A 25,142-nucleotide genomic window follows, 5' to 3' on the forward strand; every position below is an offset into this window, starting at 1 on the left:
AGGCGCTGGCCAGGCCGGGATTTGCACGGTGCTCGAGTTAGATTCGAGGTTTGCTTGTCCTCGAGCGAGGACGGGTGTGTGTGTTTTATCGTGGGGAGGTTATGCGCCCGGAGGGAACAAAGAGAGCAGGTCTAAGCGCGGGAAACTCGGGTCAGTCAATATCGGAAAAGGTCAGAGTCCATAGAGACGGGCAGCCGACGAAGCTGGGACGGTGGAGGCGGCAGCACCGAGCTATGGCGGCCGTGGGGCTTCTACCTAATCTAGCCGGAAGAGAGGTCGGTCTTGCCCGTGCGACTAGTCTAGATGTGAAGACGCGTCGTGCGGCAGCCGGTTAGCCAGGTAATTAGTATCTGGTATGCGAACCGGACGTGGTGTGCAGTAAGGTTGTTTCTGGCGGTACAGGCGAGCGTGCGACGACGGGTTTAGTGCGAAGACGGCGGGATGGGCGGACCAGAGAGGAGGTGGAGGAGAAGGAAGATCAGCAGCGATGACAAGGACACCTAAGAGTATATGGCCCCAGTAACGGAGGCCGGTTGCAAGAGGGAGTAACAGTAATAGTAGCAGGGTTGATGAGTAATAGCGAGGCGGATAAGGTGGGCGGTTTAGAGGTATATACCTGTTAGGGCATGCCGAAGTGGACACTAGATTTGACGTCAAGAAGGACGAGATGAAGGCGGCCCGTTTCATCACCAAAATTCCCCCCTCGACTTTTCCTGCCCTTCCTCTCTCCACACGTCATCGACCCTGGGCCTGGTTGGGTGCTAGCCAGGTATGCACTGGGTGCCCGCCCTTGCCTGGCGCCGGCGGGGCGGGGCTAACCCCTACGGGGCGTAGCGCCATCTGGACAGAATCAAATCGCGTGCCCAACTTCCTGACTATATAATCCCATTCCCGCAGGCTATTGGCTGATGCCGGCTCGGGGCAGGTGCAGGTGGGGCGAGAGTTCTGGCAGCGCTCGGAGATATGAGTAGGTACCTTATGCATGTGTATACCTAGGTAGGTAGGTATGTACCTTTGCTCTGTCCGTACATATGCTACCTTAGGTACCTACCTGACCTTAGGGACGTCTGTCGGGAGAGGTATGTGCCGGTGTTAGGTAGATACTTGCTACTTCCTGACCGGAGCCTATGATCGGGCTCGACAGGTGCTGCTGCCGACCCTTACCCGATCGCAGATGTAAATCTGTAACTGGGGAAAGCTTCGCGTTATAAGGGGCAATCCAGCCCGCAGCACGCCTCCTCCGAAATCGGCACATGCCTACCTACCTAAGTACCACAGGTGTCGTACCTGCCTATGCTATGCTTGCCGTGATTACCAGGGCACTAGACGTGTGGCGAACCTGGTCATACCGCTAAAGAGTGCAACGAGCCGCGCAACGTTATCTGCCGCACTGTGGCACCTGAGGCATCCAGGCATCAAGAATGGAGGCCTGCGATTGGTCAGGTTGACGAAAAACGCACAACTGTCAATTGACCTGAAAACGCTGTATTTAAGCTGTTTCCAGTAGCTAGCTCAATTCCTTCAATTCAACAACAACAACAACAACAACAACAGGTTCAGCTTTCAACACGTCTTGTATGTCTTACAATTAAGGCAGCGAGGCCCTGAAAGTGAACCGCCAACACGCACACAACTTCCAGGAGTCCGGCCATGTGGCTAGAGACTGCACCGAGAAGCTTAACACCACCTGCCGCAACTGCAGCGAGATCGGCCACAAGTCCGCAAGTGCCCGACTCCTTTCTGCACTCGATGCAAGGAAACAGGACCCAAGGAAACAGGACATACGCAGGGGAGCTGCAAAAATGCTCCTCCAAAGTGCGCCAAATGCGGCTTCGCGCACCGGACGCAGGATTGCACCGACTCTGCCGGGATGAAGAAGACTTCGAGGACCTCCCTCCCGAGCTGGTTTATCCCAAAGCCGACAAGTGACGATGGCGGCAATGATAGCGGCTCTGGAAACTGGGGCAGCACTAGCAACTGGGGCAATGGCGGCGGCGATCAATCTACCCAATGTAGTCTGGGGCATGGTCTATGAAGCAGGCATCCCGTTGCCACCGCAAGGGAGCTGCTTGATCATTTCCCCCCCCCGGTCGCGTCCCTGCTAATCGTGTCGTCGCGACTAGCCGCCGACTGCTTCGCCCCTGTTTATATGTACCTCTCAGAGGACAAGGTGTCGCGAAACGTGCGAGCCATGTTTACGACCACGGCCAAGCAGGTGCTCTCGACGTTGAAATCTTTCGAGGACGGGTTGGAGCCTGAAACTGTGAGAGATATCCTAGCTAAGGTCGTACCCGTAAGAGCGATTACGGACCCCCGGCTCCCAACCGTGCTCTCCGGCCTCTACAGCCTTATCCAGCAGGACCTAGAGCGTTTCCGGGACAGGCAGGAAGACGAACTCATTCACCAGTCTCCAGCAAGAGTAAGTCACAGCATATTCTCTCTCAAGACTCTCCTCCACAGGTGATTGTACGGGTCATTACCTAACAAAATATTGCAGCTCGACTTCTCTCGGTACCCCGATGTTCCTGCCAACCCAGCTTTCAGACTTGCAGCGCCCTTTCCGTCAGATACATAGCGCAGGCCCGAGATTTCCCAGTTGGCGGGCTCGAGGCTTCCCGCTATGATCTTTTGACTTGCATTTGCAACCCCCCCCCACGGCTACAAAAGGTGGCTTCAACAGCTCTCCCCCCTCCACAAATATCTCCCCCCTCCACAAATATCTCCCCCCTCCACAAATTTCTTTCCTTCTCCACTGTCATCGCTCTCAACACATCAACATACCGCACAGCGTAAATGTGGGCGTCTACGTTTTACGCGACAATCAATTATCTCACTTCTTGCTGCTTCCTGGATATTTCGTGATGGACACCGACCACGTCGCTGTAGTTGAGGCGGGGGAGGTATTAAGGTCAGTCCTCGACAGGATCAACCAGGTCGGCGACCAACTTCTCGCTAACTTCGCAACCCTCCAGGCGGATTTCAACACCCTCAAGGCGGAGATCGGTACCAAGCCCGCAACGCTCGAGACGGAGCTTCGTGCGAATAGCACTTCGCTCATGTTCCGCCTCATTGCCTTGTAGGTCCTCCGTCCTTATCTTTGAGTGCGTACTCTAATATCTCAAGACGCGAGAATGAATGGCGAAAACAGCGAAACGCCGCGGCTGTCACCTTGGACCCTAATGCAAACCTACTACCTCTCCTCAACGTATACACCGCGACAGAAATAGCGGGGTCTCAAGACGCGAGAACGAATGGCGAAAACAGCGAAACGCCGCGGCTGTCACCTTGGACCCTAATGCAAACCTACTACCTCTCCTCAACGTATACACCGCGACAGAAATAGCGGGGTCTCAAGACGCGAGAATGAATGGCGAAAATAGCGAAACGCCGCGGCTGTCACCTTGGACCCTCACGCGAACCTGTCACCTCTACTCAATATCCATACTGCGACCGAGATATCGGGGTTCCCTCGAGACATTCGGTCCCTATCTGAGCTGGACGGTATGTGCTCTGACATTGTCTATAGGATATAAGCTGACTTCTTTTAGCCGTGGCTACCAGGCGTATTTTGGAAGCTCTCCAAATTCCAATCGACGGCGCAGATATGGTGGAACTAAGGGAGAGGCTAGGAAGAGTCACTCTTTGACTTCTAGAGGTCGACGGGGCAGATGTGGTGGATCTGAGGGAGAGACTACGTAGAGTCGCTCTTTAATTCAGAGGCCAACGGTGCAGATGTGGTGGAACTGAGGGAGAGGCTACGTAGAGTCGCTCTTTGACTTCTAGAGATTGACGGGGCGGATGTGGTGGATCTGAGGGAGAGCCTACGTAGAGTCGCTCTGCCACGTAGCAATTGAACCAACCCTTATATGCCTACATACCGCACAGCGTAATGTAGGCGTCTACGTTTTACGCGACACACCCTTCAACTTCTTTTTTTTTTCTAGCAGAGATCTCTGTTAACATTAAGAGATAGAATAATACAGGGTTGGCGTACTCTTGTCCCTGTTAACCGAATCAATCCTGGAGCTTTGGCTCATGAACGTGTGGAGGTTAGTCCTGCTCACACTACAACCCGTATTCAGGCGGCAGAGACCCGCCACCTGATTTGCCCTTGGCAACCACCCCCAGCCGGACGTTAAGTCAATCCCCAAATGAGGCCGTCGTCAAGCTGCTACCGGAAACCAGCGCTCACTCGGCCACTAGCAATAGTAGAATAATACACTTTGATCATCCACTCGTCCCGCACCATATAGCAGTACGGCCGGCGGCGTCGCGGAGCAGAGCCGGGCGCCGGGTTGGTTCACGTATGCCACCGGCGGAGGCGCCAAAAATGGAGGCGCTGTCGGCCGTGTCCCGGATCACCTGCCCTCCTCCTCTTCCCGGGCAGCAGGCGGGCAAGCGGGGTACTCGCTCCGTAAGGTCCTAAAAACGGTCCCCTTCCAGGCGTTGAAAATAGGCCCTCCAGCTCCTGGAATTAGGCCCTTCTAGATGCCGGAAATGGCCACTGGGTGTTGGAATCGGGCCCAGCAGATGTCACGCAGATCTTCAGTTGCTCTATTTACCCCATGATACTTATTCAGTACTGGCTGGGTCATCCAAACACGGAAAGACTAATACGACGGATACCACACCTAGTATCCCGAGCCACAACGATGTTCCGTACAGATAACACAGTAGTCGACTGATCCAGCACTCCAGCTCCCGCAGGACCTCTCTATGGGCAATACGTCATGACCCCATTCACACGGAACCAACAAGGTCTCGGCCTTTGCGGTGAGGTTCGACCTTTATGGCTTACGAGCGCCCTCTCTGGCACTCCGGAAGCTTGCTTGCTCAAACCTCAACACTCGGTGTGATGACGTATACTGCCCACGGAGGCCGTGGAGCTGGACTTAGCCGACCAAAATATCATTTTTATTTCTCACACATTACGTCTCCTCGGCGAGGAGACTTTCAAGTAGTATATGGTCCGTAACTTGGGATGCCGAGAACACCCATTTCGCTCATAGGTGTACCTAGGGGAAGCGGTACCTAGGGGAAGCGGTAAGGATGCAAAGGAAGGACTACTATAGAATATGTTGGCGCTAAATCCAGTACCTGGAGGGGTCCATTTCCAGCGCTTAGAGGGGTTTATTTCCAGCACCTGGAGGGGTCTATTTCTAGTACTTAAAGGGGTCTATTCCAAAACCTACAGGGGTTTATTCTAGAACCTGTAGGGGGGTTTCCAGAACCTACAGGGGCCCATTTCCAGTACGGAACGGTCATTGCTCCCAAACCGGCTCCAACCAGTCCCTCTACAGCCGACAGCACAAGGCTGAGGCCCAAGGTCCACGCGGATGAGTTCGGCGTACCATGGCTGTTTACACCTGACAACCCATCATATTCTATGTCCAACATGTCGCCCTGGGCCCTCTCTGGCTCATCATTCGCCAATGCTGCTTCACAGCATCCTCAATTCGCTCTAGTTTGCCAGCAATCCACGGCCAGTCTTTGTTCTCCTTCACATACCTACCTATGACCTCAACCGTTGCTCATCGAGAGGTAACCAACGAGCACGCCTACCACCGACCTGGCCGCCCCCCGCTTGCGTCCCACTTCATCGTCGATATTAGATTCGCCGTTTCTCTCGACGCCTTCGGAAAGATCGCTATGGCCATCGTCGTCACCATCATCATCGGAGAACAAATCGCTGACACTCGATATAACACTGCCCGTCTCTTCCATCTCGCCGCATTCAGGCAACACCTTCGTGGGCTGGATGAGATGGTTCGAATCGTCCTTCAACCGTGACCATTTCCCCGGCGTAGCCGCGGATGGATCCAAGGCACAGCCGCAGCATCACCGCACTCTTGCCGGCGTCAGAGATCCCAGTACTATCCTCGAGCAGAGCTTCAAAGAACGAATCGTCCTTCGAGACCCATTTCCATGCCATATCAACCAACCGCACAAGGTGCCCGGCACGAAACCCGCAGACAGGACAACCATCCATCGAAATCTCTCTCGAGCTTGGAGATGAGCCACAGTAGTGTTCGCCCGAGACCGTCCGACTACAGTTCGCGATGGAACCTGGGTTGTTCTGAGGATTGTTTCTCCTGCTCGCTCGACGTCCCCGGACACGGCTATATTCTAGGTGTTTGCCCGCTTCGGTTGGCACAGTCTATAGACTAATAATAGACGGCGCACACCTTGTCCAGGGATTCGGCCGTCCGTAGCTGTGCGTGTTGCCATTGTCGCATCGCGGTGACAAGTCTTATCGGCTCCGTGGACGGGCCGGTCTCCCCGTACTTGGGTTAGCCGGTTTTAATTCATACCGACAAGCCCCGTCACTCTGGGCCAAAGTATGAGTGGGTGGCTGGCGGAAGGGCTTCGTTAGAGCCATATTGCCGAGCTCATCTTCCGAGGTCGACGATAAACTCCATCCAAGCCCCCTCTTAGCGACGGAATAATCGGTCCTATGGACAGACGCACCGCTATGAACGGCTTATAGCTTTGGTCGTTTGGCCGTGGCTGTGCGGCGAGGGGATTGTAGTACAGGCCATGCTCGGCGCCACGCTCGCCGCCATGCTCGGAATTATGGTGTCGGGCTCGTGCCGCCTAGGGAAAGTCTGAGAACTGCGCGAGCTGGGCCGTCGCGTCTCGGTTGGGTATGTCCTCGATGGGCTCTATTGTGATTGCGTTGCCCGTAAATCCCGTACCATTGTCGTTACTCTCGTTACAGTTACTATCGTTTTCAATAGCGATTATTCCGTCTGCAATCCCGAATCAGGAACCAACCCGACCGACCGTTTGGGAAACGTACCATTCTATTTAACTTCACTTTTAGCATTGGGCAAACCCTGCCCTATCTAAGACTACCTAGGTCGGTGAGGGGCTTCGGTTGCAAGCTTCGAAGGTGTCCAGTAGGGCTACCTTCAGACAAGAGTTCTACCCAACTTTCGTTTATATTCCCGCTCGTAGAATGGTCCAGCAAGCGTAACTGACCCTCTAATGGTCTTACCTGAAAATACCGACCTTCTTTTGTTTACCTGTGTATATCCAAGTTTGAGTGCCTTGAGTGGAGGTATGTATCAGTACAAGGATAAGATACATACATATAGTAGGCGTCTCGAGAAATAATAACCTCATCTCTCGTCGGTATTACTTATATTAATAGAATCCCTGGATGGGTCGGCACATCTTGCATTTCAGCTTGGTACTGCTCTGTTCTTGTTCTCGCCCGTTGCTGTTGGCTGATTGGCTGAGTTCTCGCAGGTATCTAGGTATCCCTTCCCTCCCGCCCCCTTTCTGCTTCCCCCCCTTTTTTGTGAAAACCCCCCTCCCCACCCCCCTTTTTTTTCTTCCCAATGTTTTCGTAGAAGCGCACATTTGTGTTGTCCCCATCGCGCTTTTCGCTTTAGCATTAATGTGTGAGCATGGGACAGTAGGTATGTATAGGCTTATTAGCACGCGTATAGAGGGGAGCTTTGAGTACGCGTAATCCTGGTTGTGCACGGATCCTTTTGTGCCTCGGGTGATATGGCTCCAATTATGTACGTACACCGTTTATGAGTATAGTGCCTAAGCAAGAGAACACCTCCTGGCGGCTGCAGCGACCGCAACGTCGTCGGAAACCGGACTCAATAGCGTATATGGATGCCCTGCTACGTGCATATCACTTCCCTAGCCGGTACATACGCAGGTAACCAGGTATGCGCCTAGCCTGCCCGCCTATCTACCTAACGAGGACCCATCGAGCTAGCGAGCCGTGCTAAGGCTAGCCTGTCCGGGCATCTACACACTGGCAACAAATCGCGACATAGGAGGCGGCCTACTGCGTCTGCATCTCCCGTCCCGTCGCTCTTCTTTCAACAACGGGTTCCAAGTTCTCAATGCCCAGGATTCCCAGGATTCCCACTACGCCTCTTGTCCGACCAACTTTTTGCTTTTCTTCCACCTCTGGCGCTGTTGATCTTCGCCACATCTACCTGCCTACCGCTACCACTGGCTCTAGGTCTCTCTTCGTTTTCTCCCCTTCTCTCATCCAGCACACTTACCCACCCTCTCCTCTTTCTTAAAACACCTTCTCTTCGCCTCCCTCCTTTACCCCCGCCCCCCTTTCCCAGCTGCTCACCCACCTACCTGCTCGTCCGCCCGCATCGACTTTTTTTTTTTTTTTGGTGCGCTGTCACGTTATCCGCAAGCCATCGCCATCCTCCTGCTCCCCCCGACACTCGTTTCCCCCCCTACTACGCATGTTCTCCGTTCCGTGAATCGCCAACTTCGGGCAGTTGGTTGCCATCGCACAGCCCGCAACCAAACCACGCCAACTCTCAAACACGTCGCCAGGATGGGTATCGTCGAAAGGAAGTCGATCCGCGCCTGCATCACGCGCCCGTCTCGCCCGCAGAAGATCACATTGGCCGTGCTCGTCCTCCTCTTCGTCTTCTATTCGCTGACGCCGTACGACAGCCCGCTGAGGTCCTTCTTCAGATTCCAGCACAATGTCGTGCAGGATTATTATCAAAATGCCCTCCCCAGCGATGCCTGGCTCTTCAGCCCCCAGCCATACCCGATCGATCCGGACAACGACGTCGCTATCATAATCAAGACCGGGTTTGGGACGAGAAATCGGGTGCCCCGGACCCTACAGGCGCTGAGCAACGAGTCCTTCTTTGCCGATGTACTCGTCGTCCAGGATTTCCCCGCGCTACGGAACCAGTACTACGCTTTGTCAAACGGCAAAAAGGTGCCCGTCATCGACATTATCGGGTGGAACCTGGACCGGGGGGCTCTCAAGGGCCAGGAGTGGCAGGAACGAGTAATGAGATACACCAGTCTGGCCGACGCCGTCGAAGCCGAAGAGTGGGTGCTCGCCGACGGGCTGGGCAAAGACATCGGTTGGGAACTGGACGCTATGAAGGTTGGACACGCCCAAGACCGTAAATGAACGCTGGACTTTTGTAGGTGTTGGCTAACCCCGATGGCAGTTTCTTCCCAGCCTCGAGTATGTCTGGCAGACGATGCCGAAGAAGAAGTGGTACATCATGACTGACGACGACACCTACCTGATTAAATCATCGTTGGCTCTGCTCTTGGGCCATCTGAATTACGCGAAGCCGCACTTCATTGGCAATCCCGTAGGTGATTACAAGGGTCGTTTCCCCCACGGTGGGTCCTCGGTAGTCATGTCGGGCGCCGCTGTCAGCAGGCTCTACGACGGACACCCCGAGGTCGTCATCGAAGGCCACCAAGAATCGCCCACCGCAATCTGGGGCGACAAGCTGCTCTCCACCACCTTCATGAAGATCGGGATCTACCTCGACGAGACCTACCGGCGGTTTTTCAACGGAGAACCGCCGTGGATGACACGGATGTGGATAGACCGGTTCTGCCTACCCCTAGTGTCGTTCCACGGCCTGGGCAGCGGTGACGCCATGGTACACGTGGGCGAGACATTTAGGAATATGACCGAGCCGATGTTCTGGCGACAGCTGGGCAGGGTTTACGGTGCACCAGACTTTGCATCCTTCGTTGCCGAGCCTATCCGGGCCAACATCGACTACGTCGGGCGCCTCGACGAGCACAGCACTACGGTAGACAAGGTCACCGAAGTGGAGGAGTGTGTCAAGATATGCCGCGAGCACTCGACGGGCTGTCTCGCCTGGACATTCGACCCCGGCCGGCAGCAGTGCAGCTTCGGGCGGTGGGCCATCCTAGGCGACCACGCCGAAGGGCGCTTCTCGGGCATCGACGGGCAGACGGCCCAGAAGATTGAAAGCCTATGCCATTCGTCCCCGTAGGACGACCACATCTCACTTCCCCTTCTTCGCTCAGGCTCTGAGCCGTGTATTATGTATACGGATGGGACACTATAAAACGGCAGGTCTTGCCTAGCGGTAGTGGAAGCGCCACCTGCAATTTTTTTTTCTTTCTGTAAAAAGGGGATAAAGGCAGGAATATCATGACTTGGTTTGGAATGATACCCGGAACGATTGGTTAATTTGTAATAGAAGGGGGTGATAGAATGGGCACGAGATGAGCCGAAGGGGCCCTCTCGATCCTACCCGGTGGAATTCCGAATCACAGTGTTCCTTTCTTCTACCATTCCCGCTAGGTAGGCGAATAAGATCAGACCCTTCTACGATATAGTCGTCACGCATGTCTCTGGCCTCGTTTCCTACTCTGCCTCATTCCACGCGCATCGCTCTCGTGACGGAGATAAGGCGGCAAACAGGAGGTAATTTCTTGGAAATGCGCGCGGGCAATGCAATGCAACGCTGCCCAGTCCGCGGACTGGCACCGTGTAAGTAGCACGAGTGCATGTCTCCGACGGCAAGAGTAAGTACCTGACCTAAGGTACCAGGGAACTTAAGGCAGGTACCATCAAAGAATTACGGCAGCTTCCGTCCCCACGAACCTACGACTGCTTAATTGAATATATCGTACGTACTAACTGCACCCCTTCCTACCTCAGGGTCCACCTATCAAAAGAATCGTTTCTTCCCAGATATAGCTATACGACTCCATACTATGGCTTACTCTTGCTGGAGACTGGTGAATGTTGCCCCGCTGGTGAGAGTCTCATAGCGGCAGTCTCGGCCGGGGCAGTTTAAGGTCAGGACCAACACGCCATGATATAGCACGAATACGGGACATGATAATGGATCAATCCGTTCCATTCTATCTATCTGTGTTACATTAAAGATGAGTTGCTACGTGGTCCGGTGGATCGATGCCTTTTTCCTGTCCCCCCAAGCCCTGTCCTCCATCCTCAGGCCGGTGACTCCGGAACAAACCAGCTCGGGAAGCGGGCCCTCAAACTCTTCTTCGTAGAGCCGGTGCAATCCTGTGTCCGATGCGGGAAGCCGCATTTGGCGCACTTTGGGGGAGCATTTTTGCAGCTCCCCAGCGTATGCCCTGTTTCTTTGCATCGGACGCAGAAAGGAGTCGGGCACTGGGCTTGACGATGGCCTTCCTCGCCACAACGCTTGCACGTCTGCCTCGGACAATTTGCAGACCTGTGACCGATTTCGCTGCAGTTGCGGCAGATTCCGTACCCAATTCCTTTGCAGTCCTTGGGGAACTGTTTGCAATTTTCCGTGCGATGGCCGGGCTGGTCGCAGTTGAGGCAGTAGAACGCGCTCATGGTGTTTGCGGTGGCGGGGCACCCAAGTCCGGCATGTCCTGACCTGCCACAGCGAGGACAGATAAAGTCCCTCTCGCACGCGGTGGCATTGTGCCCGTGGAGCTTGCAGTTCCGGCAAATCTGAAAGGGGCAGTGCGCTGTGGGGTGATTGGCATCTCTCTTGTCGATTTTCTGGCAGCCGCGCTGGCAGAGATGGTTGGTGGTATCCTTCGGTGCGTCGACATCTCTGAGGCGGAGGCGACAGTTTGCGCGATGAGAGTTAAAGAGCTTGAAAAGCTCATAGGCAACCTGTGCCAGCGGATTGGCTGTGTTATCCGGATCGCCTCGTCCGACGAACGATCCGCGGTTGAGAAGCGTGATGGTCATTCCGCGGGCCCTCGTGCTCGATAGCCCTGTGCGCCATTGCGCTCCTGTGAATCCAGGATGGGTCACATTGACGAAGTCGACAAAGACTATATCAGCTTCAGCGCCTTGGGCGCTGTCGAGAGTCTTGACCACGACCCGATCCCGGATGGCGCTCTCGCTTAGTTCCTTGCAGTCGATCATGGTGCGGATGCTCTGCCTGTACTCCGTGACTTGCGCTGCGTACAAGGCGATGAGCATGACGGAGACTGGGCAGCCGTCGTTCTTCCCGAGGCCGGTGAGGGTCGAGTCCATGAGGCGCTTGACCTGGTCGAGAACCCAAGCCCGATGGAGGATGTTGGTGCGCGACGTGCCGACGTTGGTCACATACGCCTTGGGAAACTCGACCAGGATGCTGGTCTGCTTGGAGGGGATATCTTTGCTGATGGACTCCTGGAAGTGTTGGGCCATGTCGTCCAGAGGCTTCACCCATAGCACTCTAACACCGTATATCATTATCGTGTTGTACGCCACGCTGTTGGCAACAGCGAGGGAATTGCCATGGCCGCGATTGTTGACTCGCAGATACGCCATCGTCTCGCCGGCTAGGACCGCCCGCTCGAGTGTGGACATGCCGTATTGGTCGACGAACGGATTGGACGACGTCTGGCCTGAATCGAGGTTGTGCTCGGCCGTCACGAAGGGGGGCCGCTGCTGGATGTCGCCGAGTAAGAGCCACGCCAGGGGAGCGAAAAAGGCGATGGCGATCAGGGTAGTAAGTTCGTGCATTGTCGCAGCCTCATCCAGGATGACTAGGGCCGGCTTGAAATTCTCGCGGAACATGCGGACGGATGCGCCAACGGGAGTGGTGACGATGGTTCCTTTGAACTGCCTGAGAAAGTCGCAGCACAAGACCTTGATACATGACTTGAGCATCGACTTGTCTGCCGCGCTTAGCTCCTGGCTGCCCTGGACCCGACCTAGCAACTCGCCGAGTTCGGTATAATTGCTGCGCTTCTCTTCGAAGAAAGCAAGGGCGTGGGAATGCAGAGAGCTGTCCTGATTGAGACGACGGGCTCTGCGGGTGTTGATCTCCAGTGACATTTTGTGAATGGCGTAGACGGCCAGAAAGTGATCCTCAATAGCCTCGCATTCCGCAGCGGCAGCTTCCTCGTCAAAGATCTTAGTGGAGTCGCCTTGGGGCGCCTTGTCTTTGCCACCTGCCTCGATCTCACCATCCATCGGATATAGGCGCACAACGGGAAGCGCGTGGGTGATGCCGAGACGCTCCTGGGTCTTGCGGTGGCGCGTAACAAAGTTTTCCACTCCCTCATTGTTGTCGACGAGATATAGAACCTGAAGTCCGGCAGGCTCAACGTCGCGTGGGCCCTTGTCCTGTCCGGATGCGCCATACTGAGAAAACAACATGGCCATCTCGCCCATGTATGTCTTGCCGCATCCTGCGACGCCGGGCACGAAGCAGACGCCCGCCGGGAGGTTGCCCATAATCTCGAAGGCCTCACGCATTGGCCGGTTCATCTCGAGGAAAGCTTTTCGGAGAAAATGAGGAGCTGTCGCCCCTTCAGGCTTGACCACCGCTCCGAGGCCTGGCAAATCGGCTAGGAGATTGACGCGAGGAGCTCTGGAGTCGAAGTTGACGAGATACCGGTAGGCAGCCACGGATCGCTCCGACGGTGGTGGCTGCGCAGACGACGGATGCTTGAGGGCACTCACGGCGCCGACCTGAGCCCGGAGAGTCTTGTCGGACGCGACACGCTTGACACGGACTACTTGGCGGTTGCTCATCGGGTCGGTGCATTGGGCGAAATAGTCCGACGCGGCCTGTTCCTTCGTCGGCATCTGTGCGTGCTTGTACTCTATCTGTCGAGGGACCGGCTCGCCGTCAGCGCCCTTGTCTGTCGGCACCCAGAGGAGGTATGTCTGCCAGTACGGTGCTAGATAAGGGGAAGCGAAATCGATACCTAGAGAGAGAAGCCATAGTAAGCAGTGGTCCAAAGCATCAATAGAGAGGGGCTCACATACGGCAGGCTGACCAAGCGCTGTCGTCATCCGGGCCGTTTTGAGCTGTAGCCGGGCTGATGAGATCGTCTCGGTGCGCCGACACCTAGTCGACTACACGCAAGTAATGCTTGTCATCGGCTGCTTCGCGGACCTCGTCGCGGGTGGGGAGAAGGTCGTTTATCGGACCGTCAAAGACTTGCTGGTCTCGGAAGTACATTCCCACGCTGGCCTTCATGGCAGTGGCAAAACCCGCTTCACCTTGGAGTCTCTCTACCCCCCCGTGTATCTCGTGGGCAATGTCCTCGAACTGGGTGTCGGTGACACGATCAGTTGAGGCGGTGACAGGCTTGGCTTCGGGAAAGTGCATCTTGCACATCTCGCCAATCTTGGGGAGCAGATCCTCCTTGCCGCGAGGGTCGATGAGGCAAACGATGCGGCGCTGCATCTGCACGTGCGGGAGCGGCAGCAGGTGCCCGTGGAACTCCGTCGACGGCAAGTCATGAACAGCCTGGAACCGCAGGCATGCGTCGTAGTACGTGCCGGCAACATTGTAGAGAATATGTTGGTCAGCGTTAGCAAAGTGTACTAGGCGCCGGCCTCGAACGTTCGAGGGAAATCCGGGGCCGTTTGGCACAGGGCAATGGCCAACGTGGAAGACCCTGGCATTCGGCGAGTGCTGGAAGTATTTCGCAAGAGGCGACACGGCCGCCTGTGCGGCTTTGGCTGCGACGAGGGATGCCTGCCAATTCTGGAGCTCGCACACGTTATCCTCCGAGACGTAAAACTGGAAGGTAAGCTTGCGCTGCTCCTTGGCCACTTGGAAGACTGTGCGTAGATTCCTCAGACGGGCTGCGATTTGTCTGCCCTCCCCCTGTATGTCTGCGTCCCACAGCTTCGTGTGGATGGCGAAGGGAAGAGATAGTTCTGCCGTCTGGGCCGTTACCGTGAAACGCGCCACTCCGGTGTCGACTTTCGCTAGCGCCGGGCTGAAACGGCCTAGTTCAGATACCGCTTCGGTGTCGGGGACTACATCCACAGTAATTGCAGTGATGTCATCCGCCCAGATGTGAATACTGCCGATGTTCTCGTCATCGAGTGCCAAATCGCGGACGAGGAGCTTGTAGTAAAGAGCGTCGAAGTCTTCGGGGTTGTGGTACATGACTAGGGCGATGGTGATGGACTCTGATGACGGATTCTTTAGCGACCGGGCCGCCTCCGCGCTGGGCGAGCTAACGTGAAAGTCTTGGGTACGAAGATATCCGAAGATGGGTGCCGTCCACTGCTGCTTTTCTCCTCCGTCCTTGTTGTTCATGATCAAGGCCTTGTCCAGCACCCGCACCTATAGAGTGTTAGCTTCCACTTGGTCTGGGGCATAGCAAGATGGGCCGGGGGAAAGGGGTGACGGGGACACAGGATGAGGAAGAGGGGCGGGATGCGAGTCCCGGGACACCTAGCAATACGGCAGCGGCAAGGGTGGGAGACTTACGGGCTCGTTCTCGTCGGGCTGAGTGAAATTGTTCTCGTCGCCCTGGGTGGACTCGGTATCGTCCTTGCGAGTATTCTCGGCGCTCTCGGTAAGTGCGTGGTCCTGAGTGCAGAAGAACGTGTGAGCACACTGTGAGCAAAGTCAGGGATAGCTACCTAGTAGTCGACTTACCTCGCGAGTGGAGTTATGCTCGATGGCATCCTCGCCTTGGGCGAGCGGATGCTCGTTCGGCGCGGTGGGTGCGTGATCCTGCATCTGTTGGTCTTCTTGCTTCGTGAGATGGGGTCAAGAACTTACCATGATGTCGTCGTTGGGAGCAGGGTCGACGCTGCGGGTGTTGATGTGAGGTTGGAGGAGGGCGGGGGAAAATGGCAGGCGGGGGGGGCGCCGCTACAATATATATGCGTTCATTATGTACGTTGAATAATTTCAACATCCGATACTTGACCTATAGGTTACTCACCTTAGATACCTACCTGCCCAAGGTAAAAGGTAGACAGGCAGGTGCGTGCAACTACCTTCCTCGAAACCTCATCACATTCGAGCTCTCAAGACGTGCCTACCTACATACACCCGGGCAATTCCGGAATGCTACGTCAACGAGTAGGTACCTACATAGGTATAATGCGCCTACCGCTCTCCGCGGGCCACCGCGGACGATCCTGGCGATCAGCCCTACTACGACCCGTACTGGGGGCTCGAATATTCTAACCAATGAGGTTGGGGGATCGTCGACGGGCATCGATCTTACCTTAATAGTCGTGATGGCCGGGATCGAACTGGACAGGCCGAGGCTTCTTTAGGCGGGTTGAACTTGTTGATTTATCGTACGCCACTTGCCCCCCCCCCTTCCTACCTACCTACTTACCCAGTGCCTCGTATTGATCTCGGGATCAGATCGCGGTAGCTACCCAGAAGGGCATACTCTCTCCTTTGATCTCCATAGCGGGAAGGGGGGGGGGTCTATGGACAGTATGTTTGCAATACTGACACAGTATAGACATAATCTCCATATAATGTAATACGTCATAGTATGGATTTTATCATAATCTAATATAAGCATTACAATGTAGTTATTCTAATAAGGTAGCCTGATATTATATTAATTCAGATATACATTCTAGCTTAACATTATATAGGACAGCTATTTTATCCTTAGAAAGAGCCATTAGATTGATATGGTGTTCGTATTATACCTATATCGCATCCTGAATTTAATTCGCTTTAGTGTAGCTATGGAAATACTTTCAGCTGTAGTGATCCTTTCTAGAGAGGGTGATAGTACGTGACATGGTGCCGACAGACCCCCATCCCCCTGTATCGGGCTTAATTGTTGGATACGTATATTCACATTCCAGTCCTCCAAATACCTACCTATCCTTCCCAGACACACTCGCCAATACTTGATCCGACGTGAAGTGCTGGCAGCCAGTTCCTATCGATTTCGCCCGACACTCGTACTCTCAACGAAGCGTCGTGATGGCTATGGTGGATTCAAAATACCTCGATAGGTATTCGCCCTCCTAGAACCTGGGAGATCCGCACGTCCCCGACGACTCTTGGGGTATCCTAGCTCCCTCCCATCCTCTTTGCCGGCTGCTGGCGTCAACCCCGAAGGAACTAAACTAGGTAGTTCGTGTATGCCAGGTACGTGCATGGGTCATCGTGGCGTCTGTTGATAGGAACACCGTGGACGTCGAGACGTTTCGAAGTTGCCCGGCTTCTAGTTTGCTGGATGATATGGCCGAGCAATCGCCCCATGGGTCTAGATCACTTTATAGTCCATCTAGGATCTTTTGTCCTTGTGCAGTGCTTGACCTCCAAGACATTGACCGTCGTTTAAAGTAGAATTATTCAAAACGGCCGAGCTCTCCAGTTCCTTTACAAGCTCGCGAGCCGTACCCTCAGCCTCCCTCCCTTCATCAATTTTTGGGCGACTCGAGAGAAAGTAAGATGTTGCGGTTTCCAGGGCCTTCGGGCGCCTACGACCTTTCGGTCTTGTTGAAGGCCGTCGGATATCTCACCCTGATCGGCCTCGCGAGATTTCTCTATCTCCTATATCAGAATCGGATGCTATTCCGACGAGTCCAGAAGGACTACGGAATTGTAAGTGTGTCCGGATGGTGGATGGCCGTGGAGTGGACCTACTCCTGGGAAATGGAGAGGACCCGACCTCCTTCTTCGCCGCGCTACCAAGCACACCGCATTTCACCGACCGAGTTGCTCGTCCAAACTCGAAAGCGTGCCGTATACTGATGAAAATTTTACAGGCGATGCTGCCTCACTCGCTTCTTTTCGGCCACCTACCCGTCATTGCTAAGGTCGCTATGAAGTACAAGATGCCGCGGGATGCCCACGGCCACTGGATGATCCTCTACCTCAAGCGGGAATATCCTGAGATCACGAATAAAGGCATCATCTATATGGATGTCTGGCCCGTGGGATATCCGATGGTTGCTGTCTACGACCCGGACATGATGGCGCAGTTCACCCAGGAGCACAGTCTTCCCAAATTCTGGGCGATGGGACAGGTCGAGTTCAAACCCTTCACCAACGGCGAGGACCTCGTAACCCTCGAGGGACCGGAGTGGAAGGCCGCTCGCAGTCTGTTCAACCCCGGCTTCTCCATGAAGAACCTGCTCTCGCTTGTCCCGGACATGATAGAGGAGACCCTCGTCTTCCGTGAGCGGCTGCGGAAAGCTGCCGAGTCCGGCGAGATCGTGAAACTCGAGGAGTACACGACCGACGTAACCGTGGACGTGATCGGACGCACCGTGCTGTAAGCCCACCCCGATGTCCTCTCCCTTTTTCATGTTTCCCTTTTCTGCACATACCTACATATTTGATTTTAGTCGTAAATGGACGCAAAAAAAAAAAATCAGCTCGTTAACAGCAGCTTTGCTCGAAGCGGCACCCGTCTAGAGACGCAAAAGAAGCCGAACCTGCTGATGCGCACGATGAGGTCGCAGCTCGCGCTGCTCTACTTCGAGCTCAACTTTGCCAAGCTCCTTAACCCGCTTCGACCGCTGCGCCACTGGTTGTATAACCGCACAATCCGCCGCGAGATCATGCCGTATATCCTCGATACGGCCCGCAACTACGAGAGGATCGAGGGGCCCAAGACGATCATCGCGCTCGCGCTCAAGACGTTCGCTGCCGAGAAAGGGGCGGTAGCAACAGGCCGAGGGGGCCTTAGTCGCAGCGACGTTGACAACATCCCCGCCGCCTTTCTCGAGCGCATCGTCAAGCACATCAAGATATTCATGTTCGCGGGTCATGACACGACTGCGACTGCGCTCGCGTATGCCTACGCGCTGCTCGGTCAGCACCCGGACAAGCTAGCGGCCCTACGCGCCGAGCACAACGCTGTGCTGGGCCCAGACCCGCGTGATGCGGCGGACCGCCTGCGCGCTGACCCAGCGCTTCTCGGGAAGCTGCCGTACACACTGGCCGTGCTTCGCGAGACGCTGCGCCTGTTCCCGCCGGTCGGCGGGTCGATCCGGCAAGCCCCACCAGGCCACCTTCTCGTGGACCCGGTGACGGGCGTGCCGACGTATCCGACGCACGGCTTTATGCTGCACTCGTCGGCGGCGACAACGCAGCGAGACCCTGACCGGTGGCCTGACGCCGACACATTCGTGCCCGAGCGGTTCCTCCCGGCAACGGCGGGGGCTGGGAAGGAGGGTGGGGGAGATAACCCGCTGCGCGTGCCGCGCGGCGCCTGGCGCCCCTTTGAGATGGGACCCCGCAACTGCATCGGCCAGGAGCTCGTCTCCGTCGAGGTCCGGCTCATCCTTGCTCTGACCGCACGCGAGTTCGCCGTCGAGCAGGCGTACCCCGCCGGCGCCCCGGTGTGGATGGGAACACCTGCCTACCAAGTCTCCGACCCGGAGCTCGTGGCCACAGCGCACATCAAGGATGGCCTGCCGGTCCGGGTCAAGGCCAGCGGTAGGTAGGACAGACGACAGCCTGCTGTTGGGTGAATAATCGCCCCTTTCTTGCAGATGTGTGGTGAATGGAATAGTTTCGATGCTCTCGTGGTTGGATAGCATTGTTTTTCGCTCCAGACTGAGGGGCACTTCCCATGTGTTTACTTGCTCTAACAGCTTTCCAATGAGGCTTCGCTTAATATCTATGAAATCGCCAAATACTCACAGCAATAGGCAGCGATTATCATGTTTGCCGCAGCGTCCGATCGTCTAAGCAAGGACATGTATAAAAGTAGTCTATCCCACATTCAAGGGACTGCTATGTTCTACTCCTATATGTCGTCGTCGTCGCCCACTACCGATTCTTTAGTCACGGGTACGTAAAGGTCACAGAGCGTAGCATTGGTACTCTGGCCAGGAATGGCGCCCGCCCGTTTGACGAGAGGACTCGGGTGCCCCCCAAGTAGTAGTCTCATCTAGGCGAGTACCCTATGATAGTCGACATCATGACACCATCCTCTCCCTTCTTCCACCATTACACCGAATGGACCGAAGTCAACCCACATACACACGCATACATACCCATATAATATATCTACCACCGGTGACGCCTTGGCTGAGCAGCAAGTCCCCCCTGCGCCTCATACGGCCCGTACTCATAAACTATAAAAGACTCGCCGTGTTAGAAAAGGGGCTGAAGATAGAACGAGAGAGGGAGAGAACACCTCTACCCCAATCCCTCTTCACCTCCTGTAGTGTTCCTCCACTCCCCACTCCCGCTCTGCCCCCTTCCCATACTCCAGTGGGGTATGATGATATGGTATAGCGGCGCAGTGACAGGGTAAAGAATGTGGGGGTGAGGGAAGTCAGTATGCAGCACCATCGTAGGCTAACACCTGGACACAAGACTCGTAGGCCTGGCTCGCCGGGCGCCCGCACCACTTGCAGTCGTAGTGCGCCGCCGTGTCCTCGGCGACGCGGCAGCCGTCGTACGGGATGGCCAGCGTCGTGCCGTAGCCGGGAGTGCGCCCGCACCGCCCGCAACACGTGTAGAGTGCCATTATCGGCGGTGAGCGGTAGTGGTGGTGGTCGTAGTAGTTGTATTAATGAAGTAAGAGTTGCCGGAGGCGTAAGACGCCCCTTCGAATAGAGGTGCTAGGTTGGGACGTGGATCGGTGTTTACCGAGGGGTCGGAACAGGGCGGACGTGGGGAGAGAAACGGTCTAGAAAGGGGGGAATGCTGCGAAGGGGGGGGGGGCGGTGGCCTTTATATAGGTATATCAAATCTGGAGCCTCCTCCCCGTGCTTCCCCCTCCCTCCCAAGGACAAGGAGGAGAGGGGAGGAGGGCGGAGGGATATAAAAAACCGGCAAGGACATAACTCGATTCCCCGTCTCTTACTTACACATGAGCAAGGCTAGACACAGAGAGGAGGGGAGAGAAAGAGAGAGAGAAAAAAGGCGCGGCATGGCGTCTTACGACAACGACGATCATGATGGTAGGCTGCGGTACCTAGGTATGTGAAGCCATTGGATCACGCCGCTGGATGGCACCCTGCGAACATACGGCAGCCCGGCCCCCACCGGACATCAGACAGTAGCAGCAGCGAGGGGGGATGAGAAATCTCTAGAATGTAAGTGGGAGAGCCTTCGAGCGGCTGAGGGGCCTTAGCAGGGCAAGATCGCCTCGAAGTACCTACGTCGAGAAAAACGGCGGACTTCAGGACGTGTGCGGTGCAGATCCAATGCTCGGTGAGGGTAAAACAGACTCTCGGTCAGGTAGGCTGTCAACTGGACTGACTGGCATGTAGAATAGAACAGGGCGGGACAGGACAGGACAGGACAGGACAGGACAGGACAGGACAGGACAGGACAGGACGGGACGGGACGGGACGGGATAGGCTAGAATAGGATAGGCCATAACGGCTACAGTTTGGAAGTTGGTATTTGAGGGGGATATAGTGGGCTGGTTATCTAGCGTGTTGTTGAGCTGAGCTGTGTAGTGGGCGCCTTTGTTGCGGAGATCGGATAGCCTTCTTCTCCTGGGTAGCCTCCTTCTCCGGGTTGTAGGCATGAGTTTGGTTATCGCAGCAGAGTCAAGCCTGAATTTACCAGGCGGGCTGACGCATGGCGCTGGGGCAACCAGCAAGTCCTAGGTACTTAGTAAACTCAGCCACTGATTACGTAGCAAGAGCTTGCTATGACTATCCTCACAGGAAGCGATTTTTCCCTAGGACTAAGATCCCGAGATTCTTTGATTACCTAGGTAGACAAAATAGCTCTCTTGTGTAGGGTTAGACAAGTAACGTGAGTGAGTTCCCGATCCCGGTTTTAGGTACCTACCTAAATGTTATTGATGTGCAACTGAATCGCTCTAGAAGGGGTAGCATTAGGTACATACCTATCGTTATCTGTACCCCCCCTAACGAGTCTTAAAACAGGTACCTAACGGCCGTCCAGAAAAGCAACGTGCTGTCACAAGACAGGTGGCATAAGAGAGGGAATAAACAGCGCATAGCTAGAGGATTTCTCTCTATTTCGCAACACCAATTGGTGGTGAGGGCAGCAAAAAAATTGGACGAGCAGGGAGTCGAACCCTGGGCTTCTCGCAGTTTCTGCACTGGTGCAAAGCGAGCACTCTACCACTGAGTTACAGGCCCTATTAGGCTGGTGTGTCTCCACAGATGGCCGTAGTGATCTTAATTTTGCTTACTAGATAGATTGCAGCTAGTCCCCGACGGCAACCCCCACCTGCTAGCCCTTTGACCGGAGCTACGGTGAAGTACCCCAGGTCGACAGATTGGTTGCCAATGTATACCTGCTTCTCTCCTCTCCTCTCATCGTTTCCAGCCTCGATGTGGATTTCCAGGGCGTGTGAAGCATGGCTTGAATATTGCATCTCCATTGCGTTCCCTTCTAGGGTACCTACGATTTCCTAACGCCGGCAGATCCGGTGACAGCGTCGCAGTGCATCCCACAGACCGGACAGGTTAGGGTGTTCCAGCCCAGCGGTCAACTTTGCCGCTTGTACCCGGAGCATTCCCATTGCCAATTCGGTTCCAAGCTGCGAATGTGTTAGGTACCTAGTTCGGTACCCGGAGAGGCACGTTACATCCCTATGCAGCCAACCATTCCTGCGTATACGCATACGTCTACGTCACGTTGAAGATTCCCAAGAGTAATAATGATGGTGATAGTAAGATGCGAAGAAAGGGAACGAATGGGCAGGGGATATATAGCTCGCCTATATTGTCTACATTCGGCTGGTTGACTCTCGGGACTGGCCTCGCTGTAATAGGTATTTCTTGCTGTATCCAATCTACATGTGTTATCGATAGGTACAAGTGCGTATGCAAGTATCCGATCGAGGTCTTGTCCTAGATGGCTAGTCTGATAGAGAGAGAGAGAGAGAGAGAGAAGGTTATGGAGGCAGTCGAGTCGAAACTATCTCTCGTCTCACTCCGAGGAATACCCAAACCAACCTGCTGTAACCAAACTCGCCAGCTACCTACCCACCCAAATTTATGCCAAGACGCTTCGCAGGTCCCGGTTGGCGATAGGTTCCTACTTCGGCGCGCCGACGAGGCGAAAACACCACTAGGAGGACCCGGGAAACCAATCAACCCTGGCCCGATAGGCTCGGGAGGCTGTTGGAACTCGACGCTCTGCTTCGCCGTGTCAGCCTGACCTATCACGATCCGTCGCCAGCTCACACGCTCGCCTCTCTGTGCCCGTCTCTCCTATCCCCCTATCGTGTTTCGCATCCGCACCCGAGTCGGGCACAAACCAACCCCTCTCCTATCTCCCCGGCATTTGCTTCGCGTCGGCATGCAGGCCGGGGGGGATAAGAACCCCCTTTCACCCTCGTCCCATCGCCGGTTCTCCAATCTCCGCTGTCTCTAACATCAGCATTCCCGCCCTCTCGAATCTACGGTTAGCTTAGACCTGAACGTAGCCGGCCGTAGCTGGGCATCCCCCGAGCTGGAACCTCTCTCCTGCTGCTCCTCTATCCTCGCCCCTCTCTCCTGTCTTACTTCTCCCGCTTTTTCTTAGCGTCCCCTGTGCCGCTTGAGCCGCGACTACTTACTTGTCACCATCACCACCATCGCTCAAAGCCATTACCAGCTCCTACTAACCGCCCCGAACCACCACCATGGCCCCGCACAACATCCAGGACGAGGGCCTCGCCGACCTCGAGAACGAACCCGCCGCGGCGGCCGAGGTCCGCCCGCCGACGCCGCCCCCCATGTCCGCGTCTCCGCCGCGCGTCCTCATCATCGGCGCCGGCTCGCGCGGCCGCGTCTACGGCCGCTGCACCCTGGAGTCCAGCAACGGCGTCGTCGCCTGCGTCTGCGAGCCCGACGCGTACAAGCGGCGCGAGTACCTCCGCACCTTCGTCCACCCGGGCCCCGGCCCGGCGCCCGAGGGCTCCAGCTTCGCCGACTGGCACGACTTCGTCGCGTGGGAGGCGGGCCGGCGCCGCCGCGCCGCCGCCGGCGAGCCCGTCCCCGAGGGCGTCGACGCCGCCTTCGTCTGCGTCCGCGACGAGATGCACCACGACGTGGTCCTCGCGCTCGCCCCGCTCGGCCTGCACATCCTGTGCGAGAAGCCGCTCGCCACCACGCTCGACGACTGCGTGCGCATGTACCGCGCCCTCGCCCCGCTGCAGGCCACCCGCGTCTTCTCCGTCGGCCACGTGCTGCGCTACTCGCCCCACAACATCGCCCTGCGCAAGCTGCTGCTCGAGGACCGCGCCGTCGGCGACATCCTCAGCGTCGTGCACACCGAGCCCGTCGGCTTCTGGCACTTCGCGCACTCCTACGTCCGCGGCAACTGGCGCCGCGAGTCCACCACCGCGCCCTCGCTGCTGACCAAGAGCTGCCACGACATCGACCTCCTGCTGTGGCTGCTCTGCTCGCCGCCCGAGTCCCCCGGCGCCGCCGCCGCCGCCGCCGCCGCCGAGCCCCCGCACCTGCCCGCCGAGGTCGCCTCCTCCGGGTCGCTCCAGTTCTTCCGCCGCGCCCGCAAGCCCCGCGCCGCCGGCGCCGCCACCAACTGCCTGCGCTGCGCCGCCGAGCCCGACTGCCTGTACTCGAGCCGGCGCGTGTACGAGAGCGCGCGCCACGAGGGGCTCGAGACCGGCAACACGCGCTGGCCGCTGAGCGTGGTGCTGCCGGACATCGAGAGCTTCGGCGGCGACGTCGAGCGCGCGCGCGCGGCGCTGCTGGCCCGGCTCGCCGAGGACTACGGGCCGGACACGCCGCAGGCCGAGATCGACGCGCGCAACTGGTTCGGGCGGTGCGTGTTCGAGAGCGACAACGACGTGTGCGACGAGCAGGTGGTGACGATCCGGTGGGAGGACGACCCGCTACCGGGCGGCGCCGGCGCCGGCAACGAAGGCGGCGGCGGCGGCGACGCGCTCGGCCGCCGCGGCGCCAAGCAGGCCACCTTCCACATGGTGGCGCAGACGAAGCGCCAGTGCCACCGCTTCACGCACGTGTACGGGACGCGCGGCGAGGTGTACGCGGACTCGCGGACGATCGCGGTCGAGGACTTCGCCTCGGGCGCGCGCCGCGAGCTCCGCCCCAAGCTCGAGTCGCTCGGCCACGGCGGCGGCGACCACGGCCTCACCCGCCAGTTCGTCCTCGCCGTCGACCGCGTCAAGAACCACGCCTGGCCCGCCCCCCGCGCCCAGCGCGAGCTCGTCGGCTGCTCCCTCGAGGACGTCGTCCGCAGCCACGCCCTCGTCTTCGCCGCCGAGGAGGCCCGCCGCCGCCGCTGCGCCGTCGACTGGCCCGACTGGTGGCGCCGCAACGTCGGCAGCGTCGTCGACGCGGCGGCGGAGGCCGGCCCGCCGGCCGCCGCCTAAAGAGACGCCTGGAGTGGAGGGGATAGGTAGGCGATGGTGGGATTTCAGGGATTCAGAGGGGTTTGGAGAGCAGAGGGGAGAGGGAAGGCTCGCGGTCTGGGATAACGCTTGCCTGTCTGTCAACGGCGATAACTGATTAATGAGTGAGTACTCAGGTGATCTTACAACATCGCTCCAAGTGTGAGCAAATAACCAGCTATTCCGGCGTGGCTATATGGGTTCTATTGCGTCCACACCCGTAGAATCACGAGGATGTTCTTGTAGCCAGGGAGGACAATAGTGATAGGGACAACGGAAGCGTGTTCTCCAAATATCACTTGGAATCGTTCACTGTGTATCCTTTGAACAAATATCTCCGTGATCCTTGTCTT

General features: G+C 56.5%; 5 protein-coding genes and 1 non-coding gene across 6 annotated transcripts; 3 read left to right on the forward strand and 3 right to left on the reverse strand.

Moving 5' to 3' along the window:
* Positions 1 to 5,520: 5,520 nt before the first annotated feature.
* On the reverse strand, positions 5,521 to 5,932 carry GGS23DRAFT_597358 (uncharacterized protein; the record flags this gene model as incomplete). Its single annotated transcript, XM_051518613.1, has 2 exons — positions 5,521 to 5,724; positions 5,786 to 5,932. The coding sequence occupies 2 exons, from the start codon at positions 5,930 to 5,932 to the stop codon at positions 5,521 to 5,523; spliced, it is 351 nt and encodes a 116-aa protein (XP_051371268.1).
* Positions 5,933 to 7,782: 1,850 nt separating this feature from the next.
* Positions 7,783 to 10,347, forward strand: GGS23DRAFT_570771 (glycosyltransferase family 31 protein). The gene is made up of 2 exons (XM_051516536.1): positions 7,783 to 8,899; positions 8,967 to 10,347. The coding sequence occupies exons 1-2, from the start codon at positions 8,327 to 8,329 to the stop codon at positions 9,777 to 9,779; spliced, it is 1,386 nt and encodes a 461-aa protein (XP_051371269.1). The 5' UTR covers positions 7,783 to 8,326; the 3' UTR covers positions 9,780 to 10,347.
* Positions 10,348 to 10,750: 403 nt separating this feature from the next.
* On the reverse strand, positions 10,751 to 15,230 carry GGS23DRAFT_597360 (uncharacterized protein; the record flags this gene model as incomplete). The annotated part of the gene is made up of 5 exons (XM_051518614.1): positions 10,751 to 13,449; positions 13,511 to 13,592; positions 13,641 to 14,828; positions 14,976 to 15,077; positions 15,147 to 15,230. The coding sequence occupies 5 exons, from the start codon at positions 15,228 to 15,230 to the stop codon at positions 10,751 to 10,753; spliced, it is 4,155 nt and encodes a 1,384-aa protein (XP_051371270.1).
* A 1,698-nt stretch (positions 15,231 to 16,928) lies between these two features.
* Positions 16,929 to 18,931, forward strand: GGS23DRAFT_597361 (cytochrome P450; the record flags this gene model as incomplete). The annotated part of the gene is made up of 3 exons (XM_051518615.1): positions 16,929 to 17,081; positions 17,246 to 17,754; positions 17,884 to 18,931. 3 exons carry the CDS (start codon positions 16,929 to 16,931, stop codon positions 18,929 to 18,931), a joined length of 1,710 nt encoding a protein of 569 aa, XP_051371271.1.
* Positions 18,932 to 21,477: 2,546 nt separating this feature from the next.
* On the reverse strand, positions 21,478 to 21,562 carry GGS23DRAFT_t58. Its single transcript has one exon. It is a non-coding gene; the product is annotated as a tRNA-Ala (tRNA).
* A 1,586-nt stretch (positions 21,563 to 23,148) lies between these two features.
* On the forward strand, positions 23,149 to 24,771 carry GGS23DRAFT_605495 (NAD(P)-binding protein; the record flags this gene model as incomplete). Its single annotated transcript, XM_051519761.1, has 1 exon — positions 23,149 to 24,771. One exon carries the CDS (start codon positions 23,149 to 23,151, stop codon positions 24,769 to 24,771), a length of 1,623 nt encoding a protein of 540 aa, XP_051371272.1.
* Positions 24,772 to 25,142: the final 371 nt, after the last annotated feature.

This window comes from Durotheca rogersii, assembly GCF_024521655.1.
Source record: "Durotheca rogersii strain YMJ 92031201 chromosome Unknown GGS23scaffold_12, whole genome shotgun sequence".
NCBI classification, from domain to species: Eukaryota; Fungi; Ascomycota; class Sordariomycetes; order Xylariales; family Xylariaceae; genus Durotheca; species Durotheca rogersii.

Coding starts and splice junctions, on each gene's coding strand:
- GGS23DRAFT_570771 (XM_051516536.1), top strand. CDS start 8,327: ATGGGTATCGTCGAAAGGAAGTCGATCCGCGCCTGCATCACGCGCCCG. Junction 8,900..8,966: donor GGGAACTGGACGCTATGAAG/GTTGGACACGCC, acceptor CCCCGATGGCAG/TTTCTTCCCAGCCTCGAGTA.